The following is a 26,270-nucleotide window of genomic DNA, read 5'->3' on the forward strand; positions in this document are numbered from 1 at the left end:
AACACCTCAGCTTTTTTATTGCCTCATGTTACGTAGTTCCCTACCCCCCCAACCCCCATCCCAAGCTCTCAGAGAATTTTTGAGAGAGTGTGCGTATGTGAAAATCTCTCCAGTTGCGATTCTCCCCAGCTGAGAATCACATTGAGTAGCTGTTTTTTTTTTTTTAACAATTCCCAGGATTCCTTGCAGGATCCGACACTCACCCATGCGTTTCGTGTGTTTTGATCCTGAGTGGATGCTGCCTCTGAGGCTTCACAGGACTGCTGTGGTCATAAAATGTAATGTGTAACAAAACTACAAATTTCTTTTCTCAAAAAACATTAAAATTTAGTGGCCAATTTTCAATCTTACATACAAAACTGACCCCATTGCTTTTAAAAACCTTCCATAGAATTTCGTTTCTAATGTCTTACAACAAAAAGTGTTCCAGTTTTTCATATTAAAAGAATTTGTAAATCTTTATTGGTATTAATGCAAGCCATTTTTCTTACACATGAATATTGCTGAAGTCCTGAGCCTCTGTCCAGTATTTACCAGATCAATGATGCATTTAGTCACATGCAAGAGCATTTTAACATGTTAATGTTTCAGTGTTTGCTTGGTTTCATGGAACCATAGGGAATTCATTTTCAAAAGTGGAATTTCCGCTTTATTTTCCCCTTGAATATGTGTTTAGAAATAGCGGCAGTATCTCAAGTTCAAAACAAGTGATAAACAGAGATGTTTGAATAATCATTTGTATCTTATCTGATCTTGTTTCAATGAATTTTAAAATGATATAGATGTCATAACATTTGTTATTTTAAAGTTCTTATTCTGCGAAAAGAGCCTTTTCTAAAGCAGTATTGATACTTTATCCTTCCATAAACAGTGCTCTGTTTATAAAAAAACAAACTAACAATACAATCCTAAACTGAGTTACTTCCTTCTAAATCCACTGAAGTCAATTGGCTTAGAAATATTTAACATCATTTTTGATTGCACTGCTAATCTCAAACTAAGAGAATGGGCGCAATCCAGAGAAAATTAAGCTGTCCCTAACTTTTTCTGAAACAAATGAAACTTGGTTTCAACACTAAGCACATGATACGACATACTTTGAAGTAGATGGGCCGAAACTCAGGCTGAGCATGTAATATACTGATTTCATTTGGACTGGAACATAACAAACTTTCTCTGAATTATGCATATTGGCTGTGATCCAATAGTCTTCTTGTGGGACCAGAAGGCACATGTGAAATTGCTAAACATTTAACATGCACTGCTGGATTTGAATGTCTGTTTCTTGAAGAGCTCTTTTAATTGATCATCACTTGTAGCTTCTTTCTGCTGCATCAGCTCAACATCTCCTTTGGTCACTCCCCAGCCATCTGGTTTTGAAAGGGAGGGGCAGTAGGGTCGGCCTGAAGCAGGTAGCAGATTTTCCCAGTATTCTTTCCTAGCCCTAAGTTAAACAAAAAAGAAAAAAAATTGTGTTGTGTATGTGTAAACATTTTATTTATTTCCCACCTTTCTCACTTAGATCCAAGGTGGATTACATAGTGCAAGTGAATATATATATATATATATTCTTAATAAAAAAGACTTTATATAGGATATATTTAAAAAACAAGGATGTGAGTTTTGATATTTCCAATTTTGAAATATACTCGAAAAATATCTTCTCAGTGTTTTTCAGGGGTATTCAGGAGTCTATGTCAATATTCAAGATGCTCAGATATACAGGTTTTCTGATCGCAATTATTCCTGGAAATACTGGGAATAACTGAAGCCGGCAGATTTCCCAGCAAAAAAAAGGGAGGGAGTAGGAAGGTGACTGACAGGCAAATGGCATTGCACATTAGGTGGAGCTCAACTGTCTGTCCAATCATGACAATTCTTTCACAGCCCACAAAAAAGTTGGCCTCCTAGCTGCAGCTTCAGGGTGATATTTTTTGGAATGTGTGTTTTTGGCTGTCATGATCTATCTGTGCTTTACCTCTGCTATTAGGTTAGTTCTGCTAGGATTCTCTGGTTTGGGCTTTATTAGTTCTTTTTGGATTAGCAGACTTTTGGTCTTCTGTGCTTGGCTAATGCTTCTTTGCCCTGGAGAAAACATAGGATTTCTCCTCACCCTCATGAAACAATGGAGAGTGGCTTGGGGCTACATCTTACTTCAGGGCCCATGGAATTGCACCCCTTGACTCAATCTTCTTGAAACTTGGGGAATTGTTAGTAGATAGGCAACAGCCACTCTGCTGCAATTTTGGTGTAATTTGCATGAAAAACAGTCACTCTACCCCACCCCACCCCTGAACGTTTTCTCTGTCAGGACTAACAGACCCAGTTAATTTTGGAATCCTGAAAAAAGCCCAGCTCCAAATACCAAATCAATATGGGAGGACCCAAATATAAGGAATATCAATATTTCCCAAATATAAGGACCCAAATATAAGGAATATCAATATCAACACTCACAGAGTGTTTGGTGTGGGGATAATAATGACATACTTTGTAAACCGCTCTGAGTGGGCATTAAGTTGTCCTGAAGGGCGGTATATAAATCGAATGTTGTTGTTATTATTATTGTTATTATTATTTATGGTTTTCCTGATACCTGAATCTGAAAAAATACATCTTTATAGTGCATATCCCTATTTCAAAATATGTCCTTAGTTATAAGAAGATCCAGCTTCTGATCAACACTAATTAATTATTATTACATTAAATCACCATAAAGGACGATTCTGGATAGGGTTGCCAGCATAGGTAAATCCATAGTTTCCAACAGTTCCTGGATTAGACTTCTGGCTTTAACCAGGAAGTAACGTTATACTGTCAGTCGATAGTGCCTCCCCATATCCCCGTTCCTGACTCCCACAGGTTGCCAACCAATAGCTGGCAACCCTAGTTTTGCTCAAGGTCCTCTGTATACAGCCCAGCATGTTTTAAACACATGTGTTTTTCCTTAGGAAAAACTTTCCTTAGGAAAAACTACCCAATGCACAAATTAAGAAGCCATCATTCTTACTGAATCCAATCTATTCAGTTTTATCAATCATGGCAGAGCTGCCAGCCAGAAGTGGGATAAGCAGCTTTCTGTAGTCACTAAATCTAAAGGGAACTTTAAACGGCACTGCTGTTGAATAAATCTGTTTACTTTGCAGGAAACTGTAAGAGATTTAATTCAACCAGAATACTGACCTTAATTTATGTGCTGAGGAATGCCTCGCACCCATTGATTTTGTCCTGTTATTTAGGCCTATAAATCTTTCCTTTCAAGATGGTGCTTGTGCACATAGCTCTGTCTGAAAACACTAAATCTACAACTTCTCAGCAATCTGCTATCCTGCAATTCCTAAAACATTTGCTATCTGAGTCAACAAATTTCTAGAACAAAAGCTATTTGCTGGACTATTTTAGTATCAGAGATAAAATATACCGACCTTGCTCTGACCCAGGGTTTGGTGTGCATGCTCAAACCATTCCCCCAGCTACCATGTTTTTCTGAAGCTTGTGGTAAAAACCCTCTTTCTGGAGCCAGCTCCTCAGCAATCGCTCTTATGTGATATGGTTCAAATCCACAGCAGCCGCCAATGTAACGGATTCCTAAATTATAGGCTTCTCTTGCGTATTTGTGTATATCCCATCTGGTGACAATTCTTGGCTCCAAAGCTGTAATGATAAAGCAATTGCTTTAGCTTCACTGTTGTCTGCGTATTACTTGTATTGTGCACAGAATTTGTAGAACTATTATATTAATATCCCCCAGTTCTGCAGACTGTAATCATTCTATTTGGAACCCATTCATTAGATTAGACAAATATGCATTTATTTGCTCCTTTTTAGTTTTTAAACAGTTTCTAGGTAGCAGCAATAAATCAGTTGATCTCTAGGAACACTCTCTCTTCTAAGGTACCAGAAGGCAGAGCCAATTTGAAGAACCATGCTGGCAGAAGTGGTTCCTAATTTACATACAAACTCTGATAATAGAGTAGGAGTCCCCATTTCACAAAGGGACCCAACTTCTCTCTCTTTCTGTCTCGCACACTGTTATTTTTTGCAGTCCCCAGATTTGCAGAAATTTAGTCAGGAGAGGGGTACAGTGGAGTAGGAACACAGTGATAGAACAAAGCAGTTTTAACTCCTTCCTGCTCTGCGAAGAGTTCAAATGCTGCAGTAACTCACATGCTGCAACAACCAATAGGAGCCATTAGGTGAATCCCTATTGCGGAACTCCATTTCCAATTTCTACATCCAGTGTACTTCACTGAGAGCCAGAGGGTCAAACTGCACATGAGTCTCAGCCATGCATAGTTTATACTACTTCCCCCCCCCCTTTATACAATACAGCCACAAAGGCTACAATCTAATGTCACAGTCCCCTCTGGCAATTTTTCTATTAAAAACAACAACAATAAAAAGATACAACCACATCGTTTCCTTCACTATGGGGAAAGTAGCTGGGAACTGATGCACAATTATTAGTAGAGGGGAAAAGATTAAGAAGTCTCTCCATCACCACAATTTTTCAGTTTTAGATTACAGCCTGTAAGATTGCTGTAAGAAAAAAAGTCAGGGACAAAAAATAGATGTGTCTGGGGTCTGAGGCTCAGCCCCCGGACTTGCTGGGGAAGAGGGGATGGGAGACAGGTTCCCAGCCACCCCAACAGACACCCAGGGCCAGAGCCCACCGGCACCAGAGAGAGGGAAAGAAGCACCCAAGCCTCAGATGGTTAGAGGGGGCAGGTGGAAGTTGGCTAGCCCTATCCTCCAGTGGGACGATAAGAGCCCAGGCAAGGAGAGTGGGGGCAGCCAGGAGGGGATCAGATCAGAGGGAGAAAGCGCAGGTAGCAGGGACAGTGAGCTAGCAGCAAGACAGCCAGCAACCTTACCTCCAGTAGAGGAAGGGCAGCACAGGGCCACACCCCAGCCTGCAGGCAGGCTAGAAGAAATCAGCCAGAACCAGGTGGGGCTGAAAGCAAAACAGCCACAGGTGGGGCTGCCTGAGGCCCTTAGCAGAGAAAGCCAAGGCAGCCAGCAAAGCAACCACAGGTGTGGCTGCCTAGGACAGCCAAGAATGTGGTTAGGGTGCTGGGGGCGTGGCTGGCAAGTGGAGCCAGGAATGGGTGAAGGGATATAAGGGAAGTTCTCTCACAAGGTGAGGTGGTGAGCTAGGAGCAGGAAGGAGGATTGTGTGGGAGCATGGTGGAGCTTGGTAGAGTGAGAGAGGAGCTGGAAGGAGGAAGAGTGTGGAAGATGGAGGAGAGGAGGAAGACCAAGCCTGGAGAAGGCAAGGAGGCTGAAGTCTGGAAGGGGAGAAGGGGAGGCAGCTGGGACTCTGTCAGGTTGAGCAGGCCTGTGAGTGAACTGAGAGGGAGCAAGGGTGATGTATACCCCCCTCCTTTCACAGAGTGAGAACCTGCACTGTCCTTGATGACCTCCCAGAGTCAGGATCAGGCGTGCCGGCGCCTAGCCTAGCGGCACCCAGTGCAACACCTGACAAAATGACTGAGTGTTAAGTGCTGTCTGTTTGCAGTGCCTGTGTTCTAGACTTTTTTTCTTATTCAATAGTGTAGTTACAGAGGAAGAGAAGACAGGACCTATATTATACAGGCATATACTGAAGCATTTGAAGAAGAACTTAACCACGCATTATTTTTTTCAAATTCTACTTAACACACATTTCATTATGTTGTGGGTGTGTGGGGGTCTCACTTTTGTTTGACTTGCCTTTACCTGAAATTAAATATTTTACCATCAATTCCAGAGTCAAACAATCCGGGTACATGTGCATAGTAAGACTGCAGAGGTACAAGTGATCAGTGTAGCACATAAACTCTTACCAAAAGGAAATTCTGGTAGATCAATGAAACCTTGCTTCCCGCAATCAGGAGTATGAAATGCAAGTGGCTGTGACATCAGATGTGCTTTTAGCTTAGCAGCTTGCAAGCCCTCCTTCATGAGTTTCACCGTTTTGAGGCAAGTGTCTGGATCAAAGTGGCAGTTCACACCAACAATAGAAGCACCTAAAGGACAAAGAGGAAAGTTTTCCATAATTTCTTTCATTATCTACTTAAGTTATAACTCAAATAGAGAATGCTTTTAGCCTGTGTGCTCTTTGCATACAGTGCCTTTTTTGATGTTAAGTGTTCCTAACTGTATTATTTATTTACTTATTTAGAGAATGTATATGCAACCTCTTCCTAGGCCTGCTTAAAACAACTATATCTTGATCATGTAAGTCTGGAAGCAGCCAGGAAATAACAAGAGACCTAGATCTTTATATTACTAGGAAGGTCAGGTGCTAGTATGAGACCCACACTTTGTAAGATGGAGTTCATGTGTCCTGTATTCTGAACTGACATTTCTAGCATTATAAGACATGCACTATAATTTTTTGGTATGAATATATTCCTTCTGCTCCAATTGACTTCTGACAAGAAAGGAGGTAGTCAGAAAGTTTATAGTAAATTTTGTGCAAGAAAAATATTTATGAATATGTATTAAAAATAGATGTTCAGCTTGTCCCAAAGAAAAACAATGTTGCTTTCTCACCAAAGCACAACAGCTCTTTTGCAACATAAACATTTTTTAAAATCTGACAAACTCAAAGATTGAGTTTTGAAAAGGGGGTGGTATTTTATTCTATTATAGTTTATGTTCCAAAATGCACATTACTTATTCTTTTCTAGTGTGTATTTGTACACATATATGGTATATGTAATAATAATTCAAAAAAACTTGAATAATAATAATAATTAGAGAAAAGCTCTGGTGTGTGTGTACACACACACACACACACACACACACACACAGATATTTTCTCAAAATCTGGGAAGCAATTCAGCATAAAAGGATTTAATAATAGTAATTATTATTACATACTTCAAGTCACAACTGTCTTATGGATACCCCTCATGGGGTTTTCAAGGTGGGAGATGAACAGAGGTGGATTGCCATTGCCTTTCCCTGCATAGCAAGCATGGCCTTCCTTGGAGGTCTCCCATCCAAATACTAACCACAGATGAATCTGTTCAGCTTCCAAGCTCTGAGAAGGTCAGGCTAATCTGGGCCATGCAAGCTGCTAAGAGAATTGACAGAGCTGCTTCCTTACATGTTTTTAAACGAGGTAAGGAGGAAATTATTAGACACAATTATAAGAGGATTTTATAATCACTTCTAATATTTTTTTCTCCTTTCCCAGTTGCCATAGTGGCCAGGTTTGGGGACTATCATGATCAGTGGTAGTTCATGGGGCTTGTTTCCAGGAATATTCCAGCAGCATCCACCACTGAGCCCTGCTGAAAGGTGAGTGCTTGCTGTAATCTAATTTCCCTTTATAATAGGGCTGCTGTTTCTCCCTCTTTGAAACCCAGCAGATGAGATCTTTTTACTTGTGGTAAGTTACACGTGGCAATAGTGCAAGACCAAAAGATGCAATACACAGGTTCTTATACACAACACTCCTTACGAAAAAGTGTTACCTAGTCCTTTCCCAAAACTTTCAAATTAGCATTATTGTGATTAAACTTACCAGATCTTTAGTTTTTGTTAATCAAACTCATTGTTCAGCTGGATAGAAGTTTACTACTCTAAATCTGACAGAACTTTGTTCTGGGTCCCATAATCTCCACCCAAACTCATAGCTTTTCTATGTATTCTCTTTTGGATCCCTAAAATCGTATTATCTCTGATAAGACACTTGCAATTGGTCCATTGTTGATATATAACAATATCAAGACAACATAATAAAGAAAATGATCAAACTTAGCTATGGTTGAAAACTACAAACGCCTTAGGAGAATAAGCTCGAATTATTTATTACATTAGACCACTACTACACAGCAAGAAGGACTCCAACTAAATCACTGGCTGATGGGACTCTTCAGAAAAAGATCCTGCAGTATTTTACTGGCCAGGAAGAAAGCCATATGGACATTTTCAGAAATCATGGATTGGATCCTGTGGAACATCTCTCCATGTTTAACAGTGCCTGAATGAGCATAAACCCTAAAATATGTACTGTCTGCTTCCTCATATAAAAGACATTGTATCTCCATTATCTGTTTGTCTGGTTTTTTTGGTGCACAAGACTGAGTACAAGGTCTTCTTCTGATTAGATTTCAAAATAAAATAAAATGAACTCATGTGCACTATTTGCTGTACATTCCATTACTCTATATTCTGTACATTGTTATTTTATTAAATACTAGCCTCGCCTTGCAAAATATTAGCCCTGCTAGTTCTATTGCACCCCTTGAAGAATTTGTGTGCTTTGTAACAAAGGAACACTGCACAGTCCCTTACTTCCAATTTATAGCTATGAGATGAAAATGGCTAAATACGGTTAATGTATTCCCACAATGAATGGCTATGGGAAGTGTAGAGCCTTACCAGCTTTTACAAGTCGAACAGCACATTCTCCAGGAAGAACACCATGCATGTCTCCTTCTGGACCAATGCACATAGTAGCTGCAACTGGCTTCCCAGATTCCTTTAAGGTTTCAACTGCCCATGCAGCTTCTTCAACATGTTCAAAATACTACAATATGAGGGGACAGAGTAAAAGGAGTCAGGGGTGCTGTGTTGACAACATGTGAAAATAAAATTTAATATCCAAATCAAAACCCAAATGTAGTTTGCTTTTAATATTAAGCCCTGAAATATTCAAAAAGTTTCCACATAAAGAGCTGTCATTTGGCTTTGGGGTGATGGTCAAATAGCAGACTACTTCGCACAGCAGGACAAGTCAGGATACAGATTTAAATGGAGAACAGTTAAAATAATTTATAACAAATGAGAATGGAAGATATTGAATACCTTGGGAATTAATTACAAATTAACATAGCAAATACAACGCAGTTCTACTATTCTTTGACAGCGAGTCAGAAGGGATATAGTTACAAAAGCATCTGCTGAACAAGATTGTGGAATGTGGAGCAATGAACATGTAACCTACTTACATCTTTAACATTAGTTCCAGAACTTAACTTAATTCATATACTAAAGAGAACACTGACATACTGTAGAAAACACTGTAGATTTTGCAACAAGTATTTTGAGTGGCTTTTTAATCTATCATGAAGCACTCTTTCCTTGTTGGAAGCACTTAATGGTCTCATTTACCTCTGCAATTAAGAAGTCCACATTCTTTTTCTTAAAAACATCCAGCTGCTTTCGAAAGATTGTTTTAACTTCAGCTTCACTCTTACGACTTAAGTATGAAGGTGTCTGACTAACACCACCAGCCACCAGAGCATCGCCTTCTTCAGCCACTTCTTTTGCAATGTCACAAGCAGCTTCATTCACCTTCTGGCCCTAATGGTACAAAAACCTATTTAGTGACTACACTCTGATACTGTAGAAAACATCAAACACATAGACAAATGGCTTAAAAAGCAGTTGCGATTTTCAGCAGTGGGTTTAAAGGGCTTCACTGACAGCACTCCTGCTGTTATCGAGAGCAACATCCAAATCTGCTCTGGCAGGCTAAAGCTGTAGACAGGCTGTTCGGAAAAGCCTGGTCCACCACTTGGATACCCCTGGCCCAGCAAGGACGGAGAAAAAGCGAGAACGGATAGTTATATTAAGTGGTTTTAAATCTAATTCACTTTAAATGGCAAGTTCACCACAAGTAAGATACTTGATATTAAATTAATAGACAAAGCAGATACAAAATTAGAAAAAAAAACTATAGGAGATAATTTGGAAGATGTCATGACTTTGGATACAGAGAGAAGTTAACTGAAGTTCTTAAAACTGAAACAGAATCATGTCCAACCTGTAAGAGTCAAGCAAGGATGAGGCAAGAAATATTTTATATAAATTTGCCTCAATGTCTGGGGAATATTTTTCACTCCGTTTGGGGGAATAAAGTAGGTCTTTCCAGGGGTCCCTAAATACTCACCTTTTACCACTTTGTCTGCTGCCATTGCTCCCTAATTACATTGGTATCATTTCCCCCTCTTTTTAAAGGTTTCTTCAGTGATCCCAAACAGTCAGGAATCATGCAGCAAACGTGATGATGTCATAAAAAGGTGAATGATGTAAGCTGCTTTGAGCCCCATTGAGGAGAAAGGTGGGGTATAAATGAATGAAAAATAAATCAATAATTTGATGCACCCAGTCAAACCAAAGAAATATAAACTGAAGGCAATATTCCCTATGCTGGACTCAAAGCAGGCGAGGAACATGACAGCAAACGAAAGCTCTTTCCACATGGAAGTTCTGCACCAATTTGGCATCCACAGTGGCATGGTTTTTTTCTGGAGCATCCTAATCATCCGCTTTATGTGTTTTCCCCTATTTTGCTGCAATCTTTCCCAGACTGGTTTAGTGTGATAATTTGGGAAAGACAGTAGTCAACATTTTTATTCCTCAGTCTCCCTGTAGCCACCTGCTCCCCAACAAATGTTATTTTTTTAAAATCAGCAAATGACAGATTGTTATAGCGTTATAATACCCTATTGTACTAGGTCATCTGAATCCCCATCTTTCATTTAAAAGTAGTTTCTGACTCTTTTTGTTGAGAAAATACACCTTTCTTCTATCTCTGCAATAAAAGGGAACAGGTACTTTGAAAAAAAATGAAGCTGGGATTTCAGAGGACCAAGCAGATAGGTTGTCATAATGTTATAACTCTATAGCAATATGTCAATTGCTAATTTTAAAAAATTCCAAACAAGAGAGGCTGCAGGGGTTTGAGGCAAAGAAAGTACAGAGCAAACGGTGTGGATTCTTGGATGCCACTACAAATGCTTCTGCAAAGCTACACAGAGGATCAGTGCTTTGCTGAAACAGCCAAAGACTTTTTGAGACAATGTTTCCTGAATAATTGCACATTTTCTCAGAGATTCCTTTTAAAAAATCATCAAAAAGGGAGAATCTTTTAAGGCTAACAGAAACACTGCAAATCCATTCCTTCCCCCTGCCCCCAGGCCTGACAAGAAATTACTGACATCATATAAGGGATTAAAAATACAGGAGGAAGACATTTAATATAGTTTTACCCTGAAAACTAAGATTATGATTTATAACAGGATCTTCCTACCAACCATGATGCTACTACCACAATCTCCGAATACAGTTTCAGATGGATAGCCGTGTTAGTCCATAGTAGTACAACAAAATTTGAATCCATTAGTACTTTGATGACCTACAAAATTTTACAGGGTATAAGCTTTTATAAGCCAAAGCTCATCTTGTCAGCATTGGACAAAGTGAGCTTTGAGTCACAAAAGCTTATATACATGGAAAATTGTACTGGTCTTTAAAGTACTACAGGACTCAAATTTCTCAGAATGACAATCAAAGGACCAGTCTTCCACTTTTATTCTCCAAATCAAGCATTGTTTTCTAGTTAACTGACAAACAAGATACCCTTGCAATAATGCTTCTTTGCTATATGTATAATATTATTTCACAAAATAATTCCATGCATCTGCCCATATTGTCTAATCATGCCTCGTGAGACACTAGAGTTGCCAGGTCCCCTTACCCTCCTGGTGGAGGGTGGTGACCTAGTGCGCGGAAGGCACTTCTGGGAAGTGATGTCATTGTGCAAGGCTGAGGAGTGTGTGTTTGTTTCGCAGTGGGCCGATTCTACCCGTTTGGGGCCCAAATTGGCCACTATGAAGTACGGGAGCACTCTTGGGGTGGCGCGATGACATCAGTGATGTCATTGCGCCAGCCCCAGGAGCACGCCTGGGAGGCTCGTTCCCCACCTTTCCCCCCACCAACCAGATAAGCAGTGTGGAAGCGGGGGATCCTCTGCCCTCACCAGGGGAATGGGTTCCCTAGGAGACGCATGGAACCAGCTGAAAGACAAATGGCTCTCCTCACACAGTCCGTCACTGCTAATAAAGTACACAGGGTAGAAAGGAAGGAATGAAGATGCTCTCCTCCTGCCTTTGTATCCACATGGGAGCCAGTTTGTGTCGTCCCACCCACCCCCCCTCACTATTTAAAGGAAAGCTCTAGGTCACACACTAAACACAGGTTGAGTGCGGTTTCCCATAATCAAACACACATTTAGCACACTTGTAAAGAGTCCCTAAGATGTTCTGATCTGTGCGTTGAAACAACATATTTTGGCAAGTAAACAAAATTATTAGTAAAAATAGATGAAACTACTCACAGAAATTTTAGCAGCTACATAGTTGCCTCTGTTCTCTAACTTGTCATCACTTGCATAAAAAGTGAAGGTCTGTAAAACATTTGATCCAGCCCTGAGAAATTCTCGATGCAGTTGGCGAACTGAAAAATGTAAAATAAAACAAAAAAAACCCAAATTAGTATTAGTTTTATGGCATAATTACTTTTATATCAGATTGTGGACCATAGTAACCTTCATAAAACTCACTGTTTTTCTAGAAAAAAGCCAATTTATACTGTGTTCTGCTTTCTCTAGGTAAAACTAGCTACTTTTCCGGGAAGGATTTCTTTTTCAGGTAGGATTTCTGCTGGAAATTAAACAAGAAAATTTGATGATGTCTAAACTGGAGAAAAGTCTTCTCAGAATGCTAAATGAATGTTATGTTCACAGTATCTGTCACCTTTTAATACTGTCCTTCCTCCAAGAAGCTCATGATGAGAACTGCTGTAGCACAGCGGTTAAGTGGTTTGGCTTTAAATCAGCACTCCACTGGTTCGAATTCCACTACTGCCATGATCTCAGTAGGTGGCCTTGGGTAAGCCACCCCTCTCAGCCCCAGCTCCCCAGCTGTACTGTGGGGATAATAATAACACTAACTTGTTCACCACTCTGGGTAAGGCACTAATCTGTCTAGAAGAGCAGTATATAAGTTCAGTTGTTGTATGCATTTCCCCCCTCCTCTGTTTTATCCTCACATCAATCCTGTCAGATTAGGCTGACAGAAAATCACTGGCCCAAGGACATTCATGGCTGAATGGAGATCTTTATCCAGTTTTTCCAAATCTTAGCCGATACTGACCACTACACCACAGTAGCTCTTATAGAGGAAGGAACCAGAAGTTTCTAATAACCGCAAGTACTGATATCCCCTGGAATATTCCAGCAGGTAAAATGAAGAGAGCTGGATAAGATAAAACAGGGGAGGATCCCATTTGTAAGGAGGAGATGGGGGGGAAAACTGGGAAGGAAGAGAAGGAACTTGATTAGAGCCAAGTCAGAAGTCTGGGACTATAAGGAGGAGGAAGAATTTTTTTCCACCTAACAGATATACATTGAAAGGACAGAATCCATAACTCAATATTTTCAGTTTACTGCTGATCTTTCAAACTTTAGAGATCAGTTTCTGTTTTTAAGGATTATAAGGAATGTATTTATTTCATACTTGTATTACTTAATCAGTATTTTTTCTTTTATAATCAGTAACTTCTTTGAATTAATCAAACACTAAATTATTTTTATCCAACCTGCAAATTTGTGGTCTGTCTAAAACCCAATAATTTGCCTTACTTGGTCCATATTTATAAGGGAATTAAAGGGAGGGAAAGAAGAACCCCTTCTTGGGTACAAGCTTGACTCAGGAATTTTCCAGATTCTCAGAGTAAACTAGTAAGGAGGAAGGGGAAAGCCTATGGTGCCATACTAAACAACATTTTTTTTAAAGTGCCTTAGAGTGGAAGGGCATGAAGCTACTTACAACTGAACTGTTGTTTACAAGGACTAAAATTACAGGTCTTCTTCCCAGTGATGGCCGCATGGCAAAAAAACTGTTGGATAGAACTTTTTCTGCTTTGTTGAGTGGAAAAAAGGGCAGGAGTAATCTCACTGAGATCTGGTAACTTGGAACCTTGACTAGTTTGAAAATTTCCTCACTGTCACTTTTTTTCTTTCTCTCAGCTTGCTAGTAGTATATCTTATATACTAATAGCGAAGTAGCCCATCTGAGGATACTTAAATCTGGAGACTGGAGTCATGAACCGAAAAGCCTTACATGCCTGAAAAATGATCCAGGTTTGCAGAGAAATCTGAAATCTTAAAAAAAAAAAACATTGTTTTTTTAAAAAAAGAACCTCAAAATTATTAAAGGAGCTCCTATAGCTTTAACCAGATGCCTTGAGTGGCTGTTGCCAGGCAACCAAGTAACAGGTCAGTATTCCAGGCTTGGTTTCTGTCAGGACAAAGAAGGGGGAGGGGCCTTTCCAAGTCAGGCCTTTGAGGGAGGACTCATGGGGGCCAGGTCCTCCAGCAACCACTAGGTGGCTTCATAGCACATAACATGCATGACTCACCCAGGCCTGGCTGGACATAGGGAAAGGTGAGCATATGGGGTTGCCAGGAGGAGGGAAAGATGAAATAATGTGAGGAAGGTGATACAGGGAAAATGAAGTACCCCACACAAGTCCTTATAGGTTCCCCATCATGCAACTGGGCCTGGCTCAGCTGACACCATACAATTGGGCCATTGGCTGCCTGGGCTGGAAGGAGGAATGATGAAAACAGGAGGACAGGCAACGGTGGGCAGGAAAGAGAAAAGGAAGCAGGAAAATAGGAGAGGATATGTGGGCAGGGAAGGGAAAGATGACATGGTAGGGGAGAGGAAAATGAGATGCCCCCCACAAGTCCTTGTGGGTCCCACACTTGTCCTATATACTAATAGCCAAACGGCCATTATCTGTGGATGCTTAAATCTGGAGCAATGAATGGAAAAGACAGATTTTCCTACCCCCCAAAATGATAAAAGGAGCTCCTGCAGCTTTAAGAATCAGATGCCCTCAGTGGCTGTTGCAAGGCAACCATGACAATATTTCAGGCTTGGTTTCTGTTAGTAAAAGGCAGGGGGAAGGGGTAGGGTCCTTTTCAGGGCTGCTTGGGCCTTCAAGGGAGGACATTGGGGCCAAGCCCAGAAGCAGCCATGAGATGACTTGATATGACATGATTTGCATGACTCATCCAGGCCTGGCTACTATTCAACAGCATCCCTCCCCCTCCCCAAACCAGTGTAGTATAATGATTAGAGTTTCAAAGCAGGATCTGGAAGACCCAGGTTCAAATCCCCACTCTGCTGTGGAAGCTCATTGAGTGACTTTGATCCAGTCACACACAGTCAGCCTAACCTACCTATCAGGGTTGTTGTGAAGATAAAATGGAGGCAAGGAGAATGATGTAAGCTGCTCTGGTTCCCCATTGTAGAGGAAAACAGTATATAAATGACGTAAATCAAGAAATATAGGTCAAGATGGAGGGCAGATAAAAGGTAAGCTATTTAGTAGGTATGAAGGAGAAAAGGTCATAGGGAAGGGTGGGCATATGGAGGCTCCCAGAAGGGAAGGAGGAAATAGTGTGGGGAAGGGGATACAGGGAAAAGTGAAGTACCACCTGCAAGTCCTTGAAGGTTCCCATCATGTAACTGGACCCAGTTCAGTCAGCACCACAAATTTGGGCCAGAGGGAAGAGGCTGCTCAGAGGGGAGGGGGAAAGGGGAAGATATGGTGGGTGGGAAGGAGAGAGGGAAGCAGGAAAAGGGGGAGTAGCTATGAGGTGCAGGGAAGGGGAAAGAGGACATGGTGCGGGAGAGGAAAATGAGTCCTGTAAGTCCTCGTGGATCCCCCACTTATGATAAGCTATTTCATTCTTGGGTGCAACAGACAGAATTTGATTTTTAACCAAGGAGACATTGGTTTAAGTCTCACATCTGCAAGGCCTGATAGGAAACTCACCATCAGTTTACTTTCTGTAAAATAAGAAGAGTGGTAACTTATTTCACCATGTTGTGGACAATCTATAAATTAACACTGTTAAATAACAATATATTGGATTCATATCATTCTAGATGAAGCTGCAGGACAGACAATCATTTATATACTTAAATTTCTAACCACATCTCTCTCTCTCTCTCTCTCTCTCTCTCTCACTCACTCTCACACACACACTCTTATACTGCAGAGGACACTATGATATGCACAGATGGACTGCTAACCATGTCTGACTAAAGGACTGTATTTCCTAGTAGATTTGTTTAAATTTTTGTGGCAGAACAACTTCTTGAATTCCACAGTATGGTGTTCTTCTCTTATGATGCTGCTTATACCAGCTATTTCCCAATAACCACGCCTATATTTCTCAGTAGGACTTATGAATTTCCTGGCATAGCGCATTAAGAGCACTATCCAGTTTCAAGGACACTTTGACATTATTTTTGACAGACCCAGGATTGTAAGATCAAAGTCCTGACCCATGCAAATGCCACTATAGAACGATTTATAGTTGCATCTGTTTCATGCTTATGATCCATGTTTGCCTGGGTGATGTACAGTCTTTCCTCAATACATTTCATTAATGAAATATTTTTATTATTACATCTTTATCTTTCCCATCTTCCAAAAAAAGCATGGGCAAATTGACACAGCGGGCATCAGTAATGAAACTAGGTTTCTTTGACCTATTCCCACTATGGCAATAGCACCTTTGCTCATGGAAGGCTACAGATGAGAGCCGATCTATATGTTGTATGGGTGGCTACTGAAATACAGCACAGCACCTAGCAGCTGGTAGCATCAAAACCGAGACAGGTACCCGAAAGACTACTAGACTAATCTTGTATAGGTTATCATAGTCTTTCGTTCTTTTCTGTGTAGATCCAGAGTTGCATTTTCCTCAAATGCTCCGGCAGGCCTGGTGATAAACTATGTATTTAAACATCTTTATTTAAAGTATTTCTGTAACTTGAGGATTATACATTTGCATTATAAAGCAACAGTTCTGCATAAAACAGTTCATAGTGACATAAAGTTCCTGATAAAAACATTGTTCCTGTTTTCCCCCTTACAGAAAGTATTTATCTGGATTGCCTTTTTAAATATTATCACTGTGCAAACGTGAATTAGGGAGCTTTGAATGTCATTTGATTTTCTTATCTTAGTTTTCTGTTTGCATTGTTGCCTAATATCTGTAATCGTGCTTCTGTTGCATTGGTCCTGGATGGGTTGTGCTTTCTGACTGAACTGTTTTCTGTATTTTGAAATCTGCCCTGATCTAATCGAGAAAGGTGGGCTACAAATGAAATAAAACACAAAATAAAAGAAGATGACAAATGCAATCCTAAACAGCTATTCTCTTCTCATTCAATTGAAGTTACTGGGCTTAGAACTCGGACACAGCTGGAAGTGCACTTTGATCCCATTAAAATCTCTTAGCTAATATGTATTTAACTGTTTTCAGTGGTTCTAATGCACATTGTATCCAATAATTGCAACAAAGTTAGATGTCAGTCATCATGACTAACTTGTTCCATTTGTTTCACAGTGATCTAGCCAAGACTAATTTACAATGATTCGGGCCAATGTGTTTATTTTACACAATGTATGCACAAGCCAGTATAGTACAGTGATAGATTTAATCCCCACTTTGTCATGAAAGCTTGCTAGAGGCCTTGGGCCAGTCACTCTCTTTCAGCCTAACCAACTTCACAGGGTTGTTGTGAGAAGAAAATAGAGGTGTGTGTGTGTTGTAAGCTGTTTTGGATCTCCACAGGAGACAAAAAATAAAGTATGAAGAAATAAAATTACAAATTAGACTAACCTGCTTCTGGGTGTTCTACGGCAGCTTCTGGAGTCCAAGGACCAGCTTTCACAAAACCCCTCTTTTCAAGGGCAAAGACAAACCCTCCATCTCCGATTACAATTTCCCCAGCATCTAGACGTTCTAGGATACCCTAAAATGATAATATTTAGCCTATGTATAGTGATTCCAAATGAACAACGCGCTTAATAGAGTATACCTTGCAATTACTACAATGCCATGATAGGACTTTATACCCTATAACTCTCATATTGCAGATGGGGGAGCTGAGGTAGACAGGGGGAGACTTGCATATCTACCTCAGGTTATGGATTCATGAGTGCAGTGAAATTTGAACCAAAGTAAGACCGATACTCAGAAATGTTATGGAGACCATACACTGTGTTGGTGGAGAGAGGGTTATCATACATTAACTTCAAACAGTAAAAATTCAAAGTTACCCAATTTAGAGAGTAACTCCCATTAAACTCAGTAGGATTTACTTCTGTGTATATATTTCTAAAACTGCATTGTTATTAAACTGAAATTTGGTTTTAAGATTCAGACAACCAATTATCTAGGCCCTAATCTAGAGTGAGCACATTCAAGACAGATTAGATAAGAGTGCCATTGGCAGATGATGTGGGAAGAATCAGTCAGAGCACAACAGAGTCCATTTGCAGGCCTATGAAGTGACAGTGATGGTGGCAAAGAAGGGTTTTTTCTCTGCCACCATTCCATCAGCTGAGCTTTTAAAGTGGTGACTTGATAAAAGCTAAGACCAACCTCGTCACTCATACTAAATTGGTTCCCGAGCTGTGATATTTTTGTGAGATTCCTTGCTGATAAAATCTCTGTCATCCATTCCTACTTGGAGACCAAATTGAAAGTAGATCAGGTACCCGAGAAGTTGGATGAACCCATTTTTCTTTTGTTATTGATAAATACAGAGTGATATTGTCAATGGATGCTGACAGGATCCTCGGGAGCATGAGAGCCATTACTTGTGCTCTTGACCCATGCCCATCCTCACTTTTAAAAGCATATAGGAAAAAAATATTGAAGGCATTGGTTAAAATTGTTAATGCTTTGCTGACTGAGGAGGCTCTCCCTTGACCCTTGAAATTAAGCAGTTATTAGACCTCTGCTCAAAAAAACCTTCATTGATTAAGGATGAAGTGGCCAGTTCCTCCAATTTACCTTTTCTGGAGAAGGTGGTAAAGCATGTACTGATGAAGCAGCACCAGGAATTCTTGGAGACGCATCTCTCCTTGACCCATTTCAATCTGGCTTCAGGTCTGGGTTCAGAATCAAGATTACTTTAGCTGCACAATCTTCATTTAAAGCTGTTCAGTGGACAGTCATCTCTCTTGATACTGTTAAATCTTTCCACAGCCTTTGATATACTTCACCACTCCATTCTTATTCAACAGTTGGAAGATGGAGTTGGTGCTGCAGAGAAACTCTTCGGCAGTTTTGGTCATTCTCTCTGATTGGACATGAAGGGTTTCTACTGCAGGAGTGGCATCAACAGGATGGGATTTGTTCTGTATATTGCCACAGGGTTCTATTCTCTCACCTATGTTCTTCAACATATATATGAGGCTGCAGAATGAGATTATCCAGAGCTTCAGGTGGGTGTGTAATCAGTATGCAGATGACACTCAGCTCTGTATTTCATTATCCAAGCCTACAGATGTGTTTGTCCCAGTTCTGAACTGTGGGCAGAACAAAGCGAATCTAGACAACCTGTGGGCAGTCGGTAAAATGAGTACCCAATTTCCTGGGGGTAAAGTGTAGATGACTGGGGAAGGCAATGGCAAACCACCCTGTAAAAAGTCTGCCAAGAAAACGTCGTGATGTGACGTCCCCCCATGGGTCAGTAATGACTTGGTGCTTGCACAGGGAGCTACCTTTACCTTTTACTGGTAGTGAAGGCTGATATTTTATAGGAATTGGATCCACTAGCACTGGATAGATTAGAGCTGGCTTTTGCCCAGTGGGTTAAGAGCTTGGGGGTACTCATGGACTCACTCTTGATGTTTTTAAAGCAGGTTGATGTAGTGGCCAAAAGTGCCTTCTATCATCTGCAGCTGACTTAGCAACTTTGTTTGGATTTTGCACCTTCAAGGACACTTTCCCAGGGATCTTTAGAGCATTTCTTATCTCCCTTGGGCTGTCTCACTTCCCCCTGGCAGTAGTGCCGAGAGCCCACAGCTGGAGAGTCAGGCGGCACTGCCGAATAAACCAGGGTGATGCTGACTGGTTTTTAACTGAAGAACAGAAGTTTTCACTTTGAGCCCAAGCTGGCAATTTGAGGCTTCCTTCTGTCTCTTTGCATTTGGAGCTAGTGGGAGTTGTGCTTTCCAACAATGAGAGCATCTAAAAGAGGCCCTGACGTAGACGATTTAGCTTCCTCTCCGGCATGTAAACAGACTGAGCAACTTTAACCCTTCTTAGACTCAGCCATACTAATCCATGTTTTTGTAATCTCATAGTTGGACTACTGTAATCCATTTTATGTTGGGTTGCCCTTGAAGCAACCTGGAAGCTTCAGCTTGCTCAGAATGTGGCAGCCTGTGTATTGTCAGGAGTCTGTTCTAAATATGCATATCACGCCTATCAAAAAAACAGTTGCATTTGACCACCAGTTTGTTTGTGAGTCCAGTTCAATGTCCTTTAAAGCCTTTCAAGGCCTAGGGCCTACATACCTAGCAACAGTCTCCTCCAGTATACCCCTGCAAGCCAACTGCAGTCCACAGGCTCCCCCCTACTGGCGGTTCTCCTACTTAAGGTAGCCCTCCTGTATTAATATATTGTGCCTTCTCCATTTCATTCTCACTTTGTGGAAGGTGAGGGGGCGTACTGTCTTGAGAAAATTTTAGGAGGTGCTGCAAGGCCAGTATGTTTGCCAAGGCTGTTGACAGGATATAAACTGCAGGTAACTCTTGAGGGCAGGATATTATTTTTGTGTTTTATTTTGTTCTTTTTATATTGTAATGTTTTAAATGATGGTTTATAAATTGCCATAAGGAAAGGCAGGAAGAGGTGCCTTCTGGAGGACTTCCTCCCCTCTTGAGCATTTTGTGCCAGATCTTTTCTTAAAGGTTTGTTGAAAACTGTCTGAGGCACTCTCTGAAGGATTTATTCCTTTTTATGTGATCTCTCCCAGAGAGTCTGCTGTGGAAGCAACAGTAACAGCTGTTCTAGGTTTCTTTTCATACCAGCAATAACAGGTGCTCTTGAACTGTTGACTCTCGCATAAAACTTTTTCTGATCATCTGTGAGTTCCAAGGTTGTTGTTGGGTTTTTTTGCTGCCTAGTAGCAGCCAACTTACGGTAACCCCATTGGGTTTTCAAGGCGGTAAATGAATAGAGGTGCATTACCATGGTCTGCCTCTGCACAGCAACCCTTGACTTCTTCAGTGACTTCTTCATCCAAGCACTAACCACAGATGACCCTGATTCATTTCTGAAATCTGACAAGATTGGGCTATTCTGAGTTGTCTCGGTCAGAGTCAAGTATTATCCAAGTAAGCATTAGAAGGAATTACCTGATGGCTAGAGTGGTTCCTCAGTGGAGCAGGCTTCCTTGGGAGGCCATGCGCTCACCTTCTTTGGAGGTTTTTAAGCAAACTCTAGATACCCATCTGTCAGCAATATGACTCAATATGAACTTAGGCAGATCATGAGAGGGAGGGCAGGAAGGGTGTTTGGCTCTCATTGCCTTTTCTTATGTTCCCAGGATAATGCCAATTGCCACTTGGGGGTCAGGAAGGAATTTTCTTCCAAGCCAGATTGGACAGGGATCCTGCAGATCTTTTGCCTCCCTTTGGGCATTTTATTATTATGTTTATTTATATCCACCTTTCTTGCTGATACTCAAAGCTATTCATTTTTAAAGCTTCACAGAATAGTGATATGGACTCAAACACATGTTATGCTTGAAAATTCGCATGGTACAGGAAGTGGCCATATTATTAATTATCCAAACTATCAAAGGTTGGTTAGCATTAGAGTAAGTCAGAAATGTAGGAGAATCTAAACCAATTTAATGATCCAGAGACAGCAAACTCTGTGGAAGACTATTTTGGCACCAATGTTTAAAAGAAACATAGACAAGATTAATCTGAAACACTGAGCTTTGCAAATGTATTATCAAAATGCTCCTTTTTCCCCGCTGGAAAGGCGACTGCCCATTGCCCATCACAAAAGAGCACGTCCAGAGGGCTTCCGTGTACAACGAAGCCAAGCAAAGAGAAGCCACCACTGCCGGCCCGGCTTACCTTCTTGGTAATCGGAGACCCTGCGCCCGGAGACATGATCTACTCGGATGATCGCCCAGGAAGCACGACCCCGATTCTCCCCTGAGTTCGAAGAGAGACGCCCGTACGCCAAGCCGCCTTTTATATCCCTGGCAGGGTGGGCGGGACCTGAGCGCACAAAGCAGCTTGGACACCCATTGGGAGAACAGACAAAATCACCGTCTCTTTATAGAGCCGCTTCTGCCACCCCGCTTCGTGTGCAGTCCTCTGTTTGGCCTTCTGGCTGGGCGTGTAGAAGGGCGAGTGTGAGAAAACAAACTGTGCCCGCCGTGGCAAAACTAACAGCCTGCTCAGTCTTCCCTGGAAGTACTTTCAGATATTCTCGGTTTCAAAAGTACATTGCGTTCCCACCGTGCTGTATGCTGGGGCAATTACTGAGCTGCAGATTAAGCGAGTAACGTGCTACGAATGAAAGTGTTGTAGCGTTGACGTATCGTCGGTGTCTTCTGGGCTAACTTTTCCAGATCATGTCATTTTAATTTAACGAGCAGAATTAAACCCAGATTTAAAAGCCATTGGGGAGTTAGTTTTGTATTCACTCCATAAGATTGCTCTGTATGTGCGTTCCGCAAAACCGGCACCCAAATACTGTTTTCAGAATTCCAGAACTGGATCCGTAAGTAGCGTCGCTCCTATCTACAGTTATTGCTACTGTTGCTATGTCCGAAGATCCTGCACCAAAAGGAAGCTGATTTTTATATTCGCTATTCCCTCTAATACCCGAGAAGGTCCGAACTGCCCCCTCCTATCTACTCTCGCAGAAAGAAATGCAAAAGGCCGTCAGTGCAATCCTATGCAGAATTATTCCAGTCTAAGCCCATTGATTTCGATGGACTTAAACGAGAGTTACTCTGCCCTGCTAGTCCCTCCTTAGAGGGGCGGGTCCAGTTCCCTCCGCGGTGAGACTGAGCTGATCGCCAAGATCAACATTGCAAGCGGGGAGAAAGCGCAGCTGCTTTTTGTGCTCCTGGGACTGGAAGACATCTTCTCCGCGGGATTTGCGAGGGAGAAACCATGCTCCGGGAGGTCTTGAAACTGCTCCCGCCGAAGCTTCGCGGAGAGCCCGCCCTGTCGTTTCCCCCAGCGCTGGCCGCGCGGCTCTTTGCCTCCGGCTCTAGCCCGGACAGGTGGTGAGTCCAGCAGCCTCTCTGCCCGTTATTTTAAACGAAGCAGGGATCGAGAGAGTGGGCACTGGGCGGGTCCTGCTTTTGAACTTGCACAATTCATAAACACAAGGCAATCATGGGCATATGGCATATTCAACTCCGAGCAAATTTAATATTGGTTCTGCTGGAATGGGCTGTCCAATGAACATAGCACATTACGTTTAGGATCCTTAAAGACCCTATAATAGAGGATCTCCTCAAAGGGTTGTTGCCAACTTCCAGGTGGAACCTGGAGTTCTGGAATTGTTCTCCAGACTACAGAGCTCAGCTCTCCTGAAGAAAATGCCTGCTTTGGAGGACAAACTGTATGGCTTTAAACTCCACTGAGGCCCCTCTCAACTCCAGCCCTGTCCAGGCTCTCTACTCTTAAATCACCGGGAGTTTCCCAGTCTGGAGTTGGCAGCCATGCCTCCTAATCTGGTTGATGCTTCCACACAAGATTCAGGCTGACTCAGTAGGTCAGAGGTGAACCAAGGGACAACTGGAATATAAACAGGAGTATATATTCCTCTAAAAAGATAGTATATAGTCCTGTTGTATAGTTCAGATTACCTTTATCCTGTTTGTGAATGCATGCTCTTATGTCTTTTGCCTGCTTTTGCACTAACAGCCTCTGTCTATGGAGTTTTTTTAAGAAGAGCATCCCTCAGACACATTTTTATGTGTCCTGTTGTAGACTTTCTCTGAAGCACTTTATTATTGTTGTTGTTTATTTATAGTCCACTTGTCTCACTGAGATCCAAGGCAGATTACATTCTGCAAATTAATACAATATAATCAATAGCTTGGACATTCACAGAGCAAAAATATGATATGATCAACAGTTAGGACATACAATGAAAACAGATACAATAGGATATGGTAGCTGCAAATTTGAAAATTAACATAAAGTCGAACAGAGAGATGAAATCTTTCTGAATTAAAGTGCAAGTAATTAACATGACATCTTTAGCAATGTTAAATTAGTGGCAGGAGCATATCTGCATCAGCAGACAGTACTCAATAGCCTAGTCTATCGTCCCTGTCCCTTACCAAGGTATCTCTCTTTAAGCTATTTCTTATGGCACAGCCTGTAATCTGGGTAGAAAGCCCTCCTGAATAATTCAGTCTTGCATAGTTTGCAGAAAGTCAGGAGAGTGGGAGCTTTTCTGGCCTCCTCAGGCAGGCCATTCCACAAGGTGGGGGCTAGCACAGAGAAAGCATGTGTGCGGCCAGCTGTTGATTTAGCCCTACCGTCCCATGGCTTCTGCAAAAGGCCCTGTCCAGATGAGTGATGGTGATAGGAAAAGGCTCCACCCCAGCCCTTATTCATCCAAATACCATCCTAATGGCAAAAATAGCTATCAATCAATCAACCAATCAATCCTTTAAATAATATACATATATGTGAACTAACAAATAGATCAGAATGTTTGAGGATGGAATTCTGTATTTTCATGTAGAAGAAGAGGCATCAGTCCATTATTGAACAATCCATCCAATTTGTTTTTGAAGACAGGAAATCACATTACAGTTTCTTATCTCCACCTCTGGGATGCATAGCTGTCTGCTGATCTCAGGGTCAACATACCCAGGACTCTAGTTTACACTGCTGTATAAGAAAAAGCACAAAGCAGGAAAATGCAGGTTTTATAAAGGTAGAATATCTCTTAGTAGACTTTTGGATATGATTGACAGTTGACCACTGAAAGAATCAACCAAGTTGCCCTTGAAGAATGGAGAGGGCAAGAATGACCATACCTTCAAGTAGATGAAGTCTTTTTGGTAAGTCCAATATTCTGTTGTCACTTGAAGGAGAAGGAGGCATCACTGACAGACTGGATATTTAAAAATCTGTGACACCACCCTGTACAGGGAGCGATTGACTGTCTTTTAACGAAAATTACAGGACTTGTCAAAGGACTGTATCCAGACACCACTTTTGCCAAGACAACAGTGCATTAGCCAAGAGGACAGCGTCTCTACTAGAGGCTGAGGCTGTCTTCCATTTACATCTTGGTATTGACGTCTGCTGTTGTAGCTGGCCCTCTGTAATTTGAGCTCTGGGGTTCCATTGAAATTCTGACTGTTTTATTAAGAATCCTCAAGTCAATAAAAATAGCTAGCTGTTCTGAACCATTTGTTTCAGAATCTATCAGTGAAAACTGATTCAGATAATCAGAAAACAATATGTACAGCAGAGTGATAATTTTTAGCATAGTTTATTTTCCTCCTAGAATCAAATCATGGCAGAGAAGTAGTAGCGACGGTACTTTGCCACACTGTTAATGAAAAATACTAATTTGGTGGCTAGTTCACCTGTCTGTCATTGCTTACATCATATGGAGAACCATTGCATATGCTGGCTATACTTACATTCATAATGCATTTATTTTCGTGTCAGTAGCAGAACTTTTTAGAACCACTGCAATTGTGGAAATCATTGAGGGGTACAGAGTGAATTCAAATATCATTTTTGTGCAGTATAGTTCTCCATATGATCTTGTACGTGGATAATGTAGAAAGAACAAGTTGCTTTTTGCTGTTTTGCTGATCCCATATGTCTGCTAATTGTAGAGCATGTACATATTAAACAATTAACCCTTTTTTCATTGTCATTGCATTTGATTCTGTTAGGATATATGTAAGTTCTACTAGGTTTTGGAACATACAAGTTTTTCTTATGAATTACTGTATCGACTATTTCGCTGTACTATAAATGTTGAATCTTCCAGAAGTCCAAATTTTGCAATGTTAAAATAATTAGTATCTGTGTCTTATAGCTAGACAAATACCAAAGAGAAATAAAATGAAATTGGTTTCTAGGGTGAGAGTCTACATAAAGTAGAATTGGAAATTAATGTCAAATTCTAAAAACACAGACATTAATTGAAAATCATGTTTAAGCCACCTGGTAAATCTCCCTTCCAACTTGCCACTTTTTGTCTATTTTTAATGTAATTTTCCCCCTCTTTTTTCCGTTTTTGTCTGTGGCTGCATATGTTGAAGCCAACTTTCTGCCTAAATGCAAGAAAGAATTGTATGTGATTTTATTAGATGATAATTCTTTCTTAATTATGTTGGCACCATTCGAACTGTAACCATGCTGTTCTTGCAGGATTATAATTATATAATTATAATTGACATAAGTGGAAGTGGGCTATGAGTTAGGTCTTCCATGTGTGTGTATATATATAAAACTAAATAAATAACAAAAACAGCAAAAACAGGCCATCCTTGGACAAGAGAAAGGTTTCTACACACTCGGGGAATTCTCCAGATGTGTAGGAAAAAATGTAATTTCAAAGATTAACTAAAAGCAAAATAAAC

General features: G+C 41.0%; 2 protein-coding genes across 4 annotated transcripts in view; one reads left to right on the forward strand and one right to left on the reverse strand.

Annotated features, from left to right (window-relative positions):
- Positions 1-439: 439 nt before the first annotated feature.
- Positions 440-21,942, reverse strand: LOC129334292 (betaine--homocysteine S-methyltransferase 1). Its single transcript, XM_054986270.1, has 8 exons — positions 21,757-21,942; positions 17,492-17,624; positions 12,119-12,237; positions 9,109-9,300; positions 8,377-8,524; positions 5,826-6,008; positions 3,426-3,654; positions 440-1,444 (listed from the first exon to the last, which is right to left on the reverse strand). The coding sequence occupies exons 1-8, from the start codon at positions 21,790-21,792 to the stop codon at positions 1,252-1,254; spliced, it is 1,233 nt and encodes a 410-aa protein (XP_054842245.1). The 5' UTR covers positions 21,793-21,942; the 3' UTR covers positions 440-1,251.
- Positions 21,943-22,687: 745 nt separating this feature from the next.
- The window catches only part of DMGDH (dimethylglycine dehydrogenase), a 57,647-nt gene continuing 54,064 nt past the window's right edge, over positions 22,688-26,270 (forward strand). The window contains exon 1 of one of the 3 annotated variants that reach the window (XR_008597537.1): positions 22,688-22,925. Coding sequence is in view for 2 of the 3 variants with exons in the window: in XM_054987149.1 (XP_054843124.1) it covers positions 22,810-22,925 (116 nt within the window). In the remaining variant the exon portion in view is untranslated. Of the gene's footprint in view, positions 22,926-24,670; positions 24,726-26,270 lie in introns of those variants that run through there. The other 2 variants (XM_054987149.1, XM_054987150.1) reach the window with 2 other exon arrangements.

The sequence above is a fragment of the Eublepharis macularius genome, chromosome 8, assembly GCF_028583425.1.
Source record: "Eublepharis macularius isolate TG4126 chromosome 8, MPM_Emac_v1.0, whole genome shotgun sequence".
Classification (NCBI taxonomy): Eukaryota; Metazoa; Chordata; class Lepidosauria; order Squamata; family Eublepharidae; genus Eublepharis; species Eublepharis macularius.

What these genes read in the sequence shown, in the direction of transcription:
- LOC129334292 (XM_054986270.1), bottom strand. Translation starts at nt 21,792, where the DNA reads ATGTCTCCGGGCGCAGGGTCTCCGATTACCAAGAAG. An exon ending in GGTCTCCGATTACCAAGAAG is followed by an intron (nt 17,625 to 21,756) that starts GTAAGCCGGGCC and finishes TTATCATTTTAG; the next exon opens with GGTATCCTAGAACGTCTAGA. An exon ending in TGTTCGACTTGTAAAAGCTG is followed by an intron (nt 6,009 to 8,376) that starts GTAAGGCTCTAC and finishes TTTGTCCTTTAG; the next exon opens with GTGCTTCTATTGTTGGTGTG.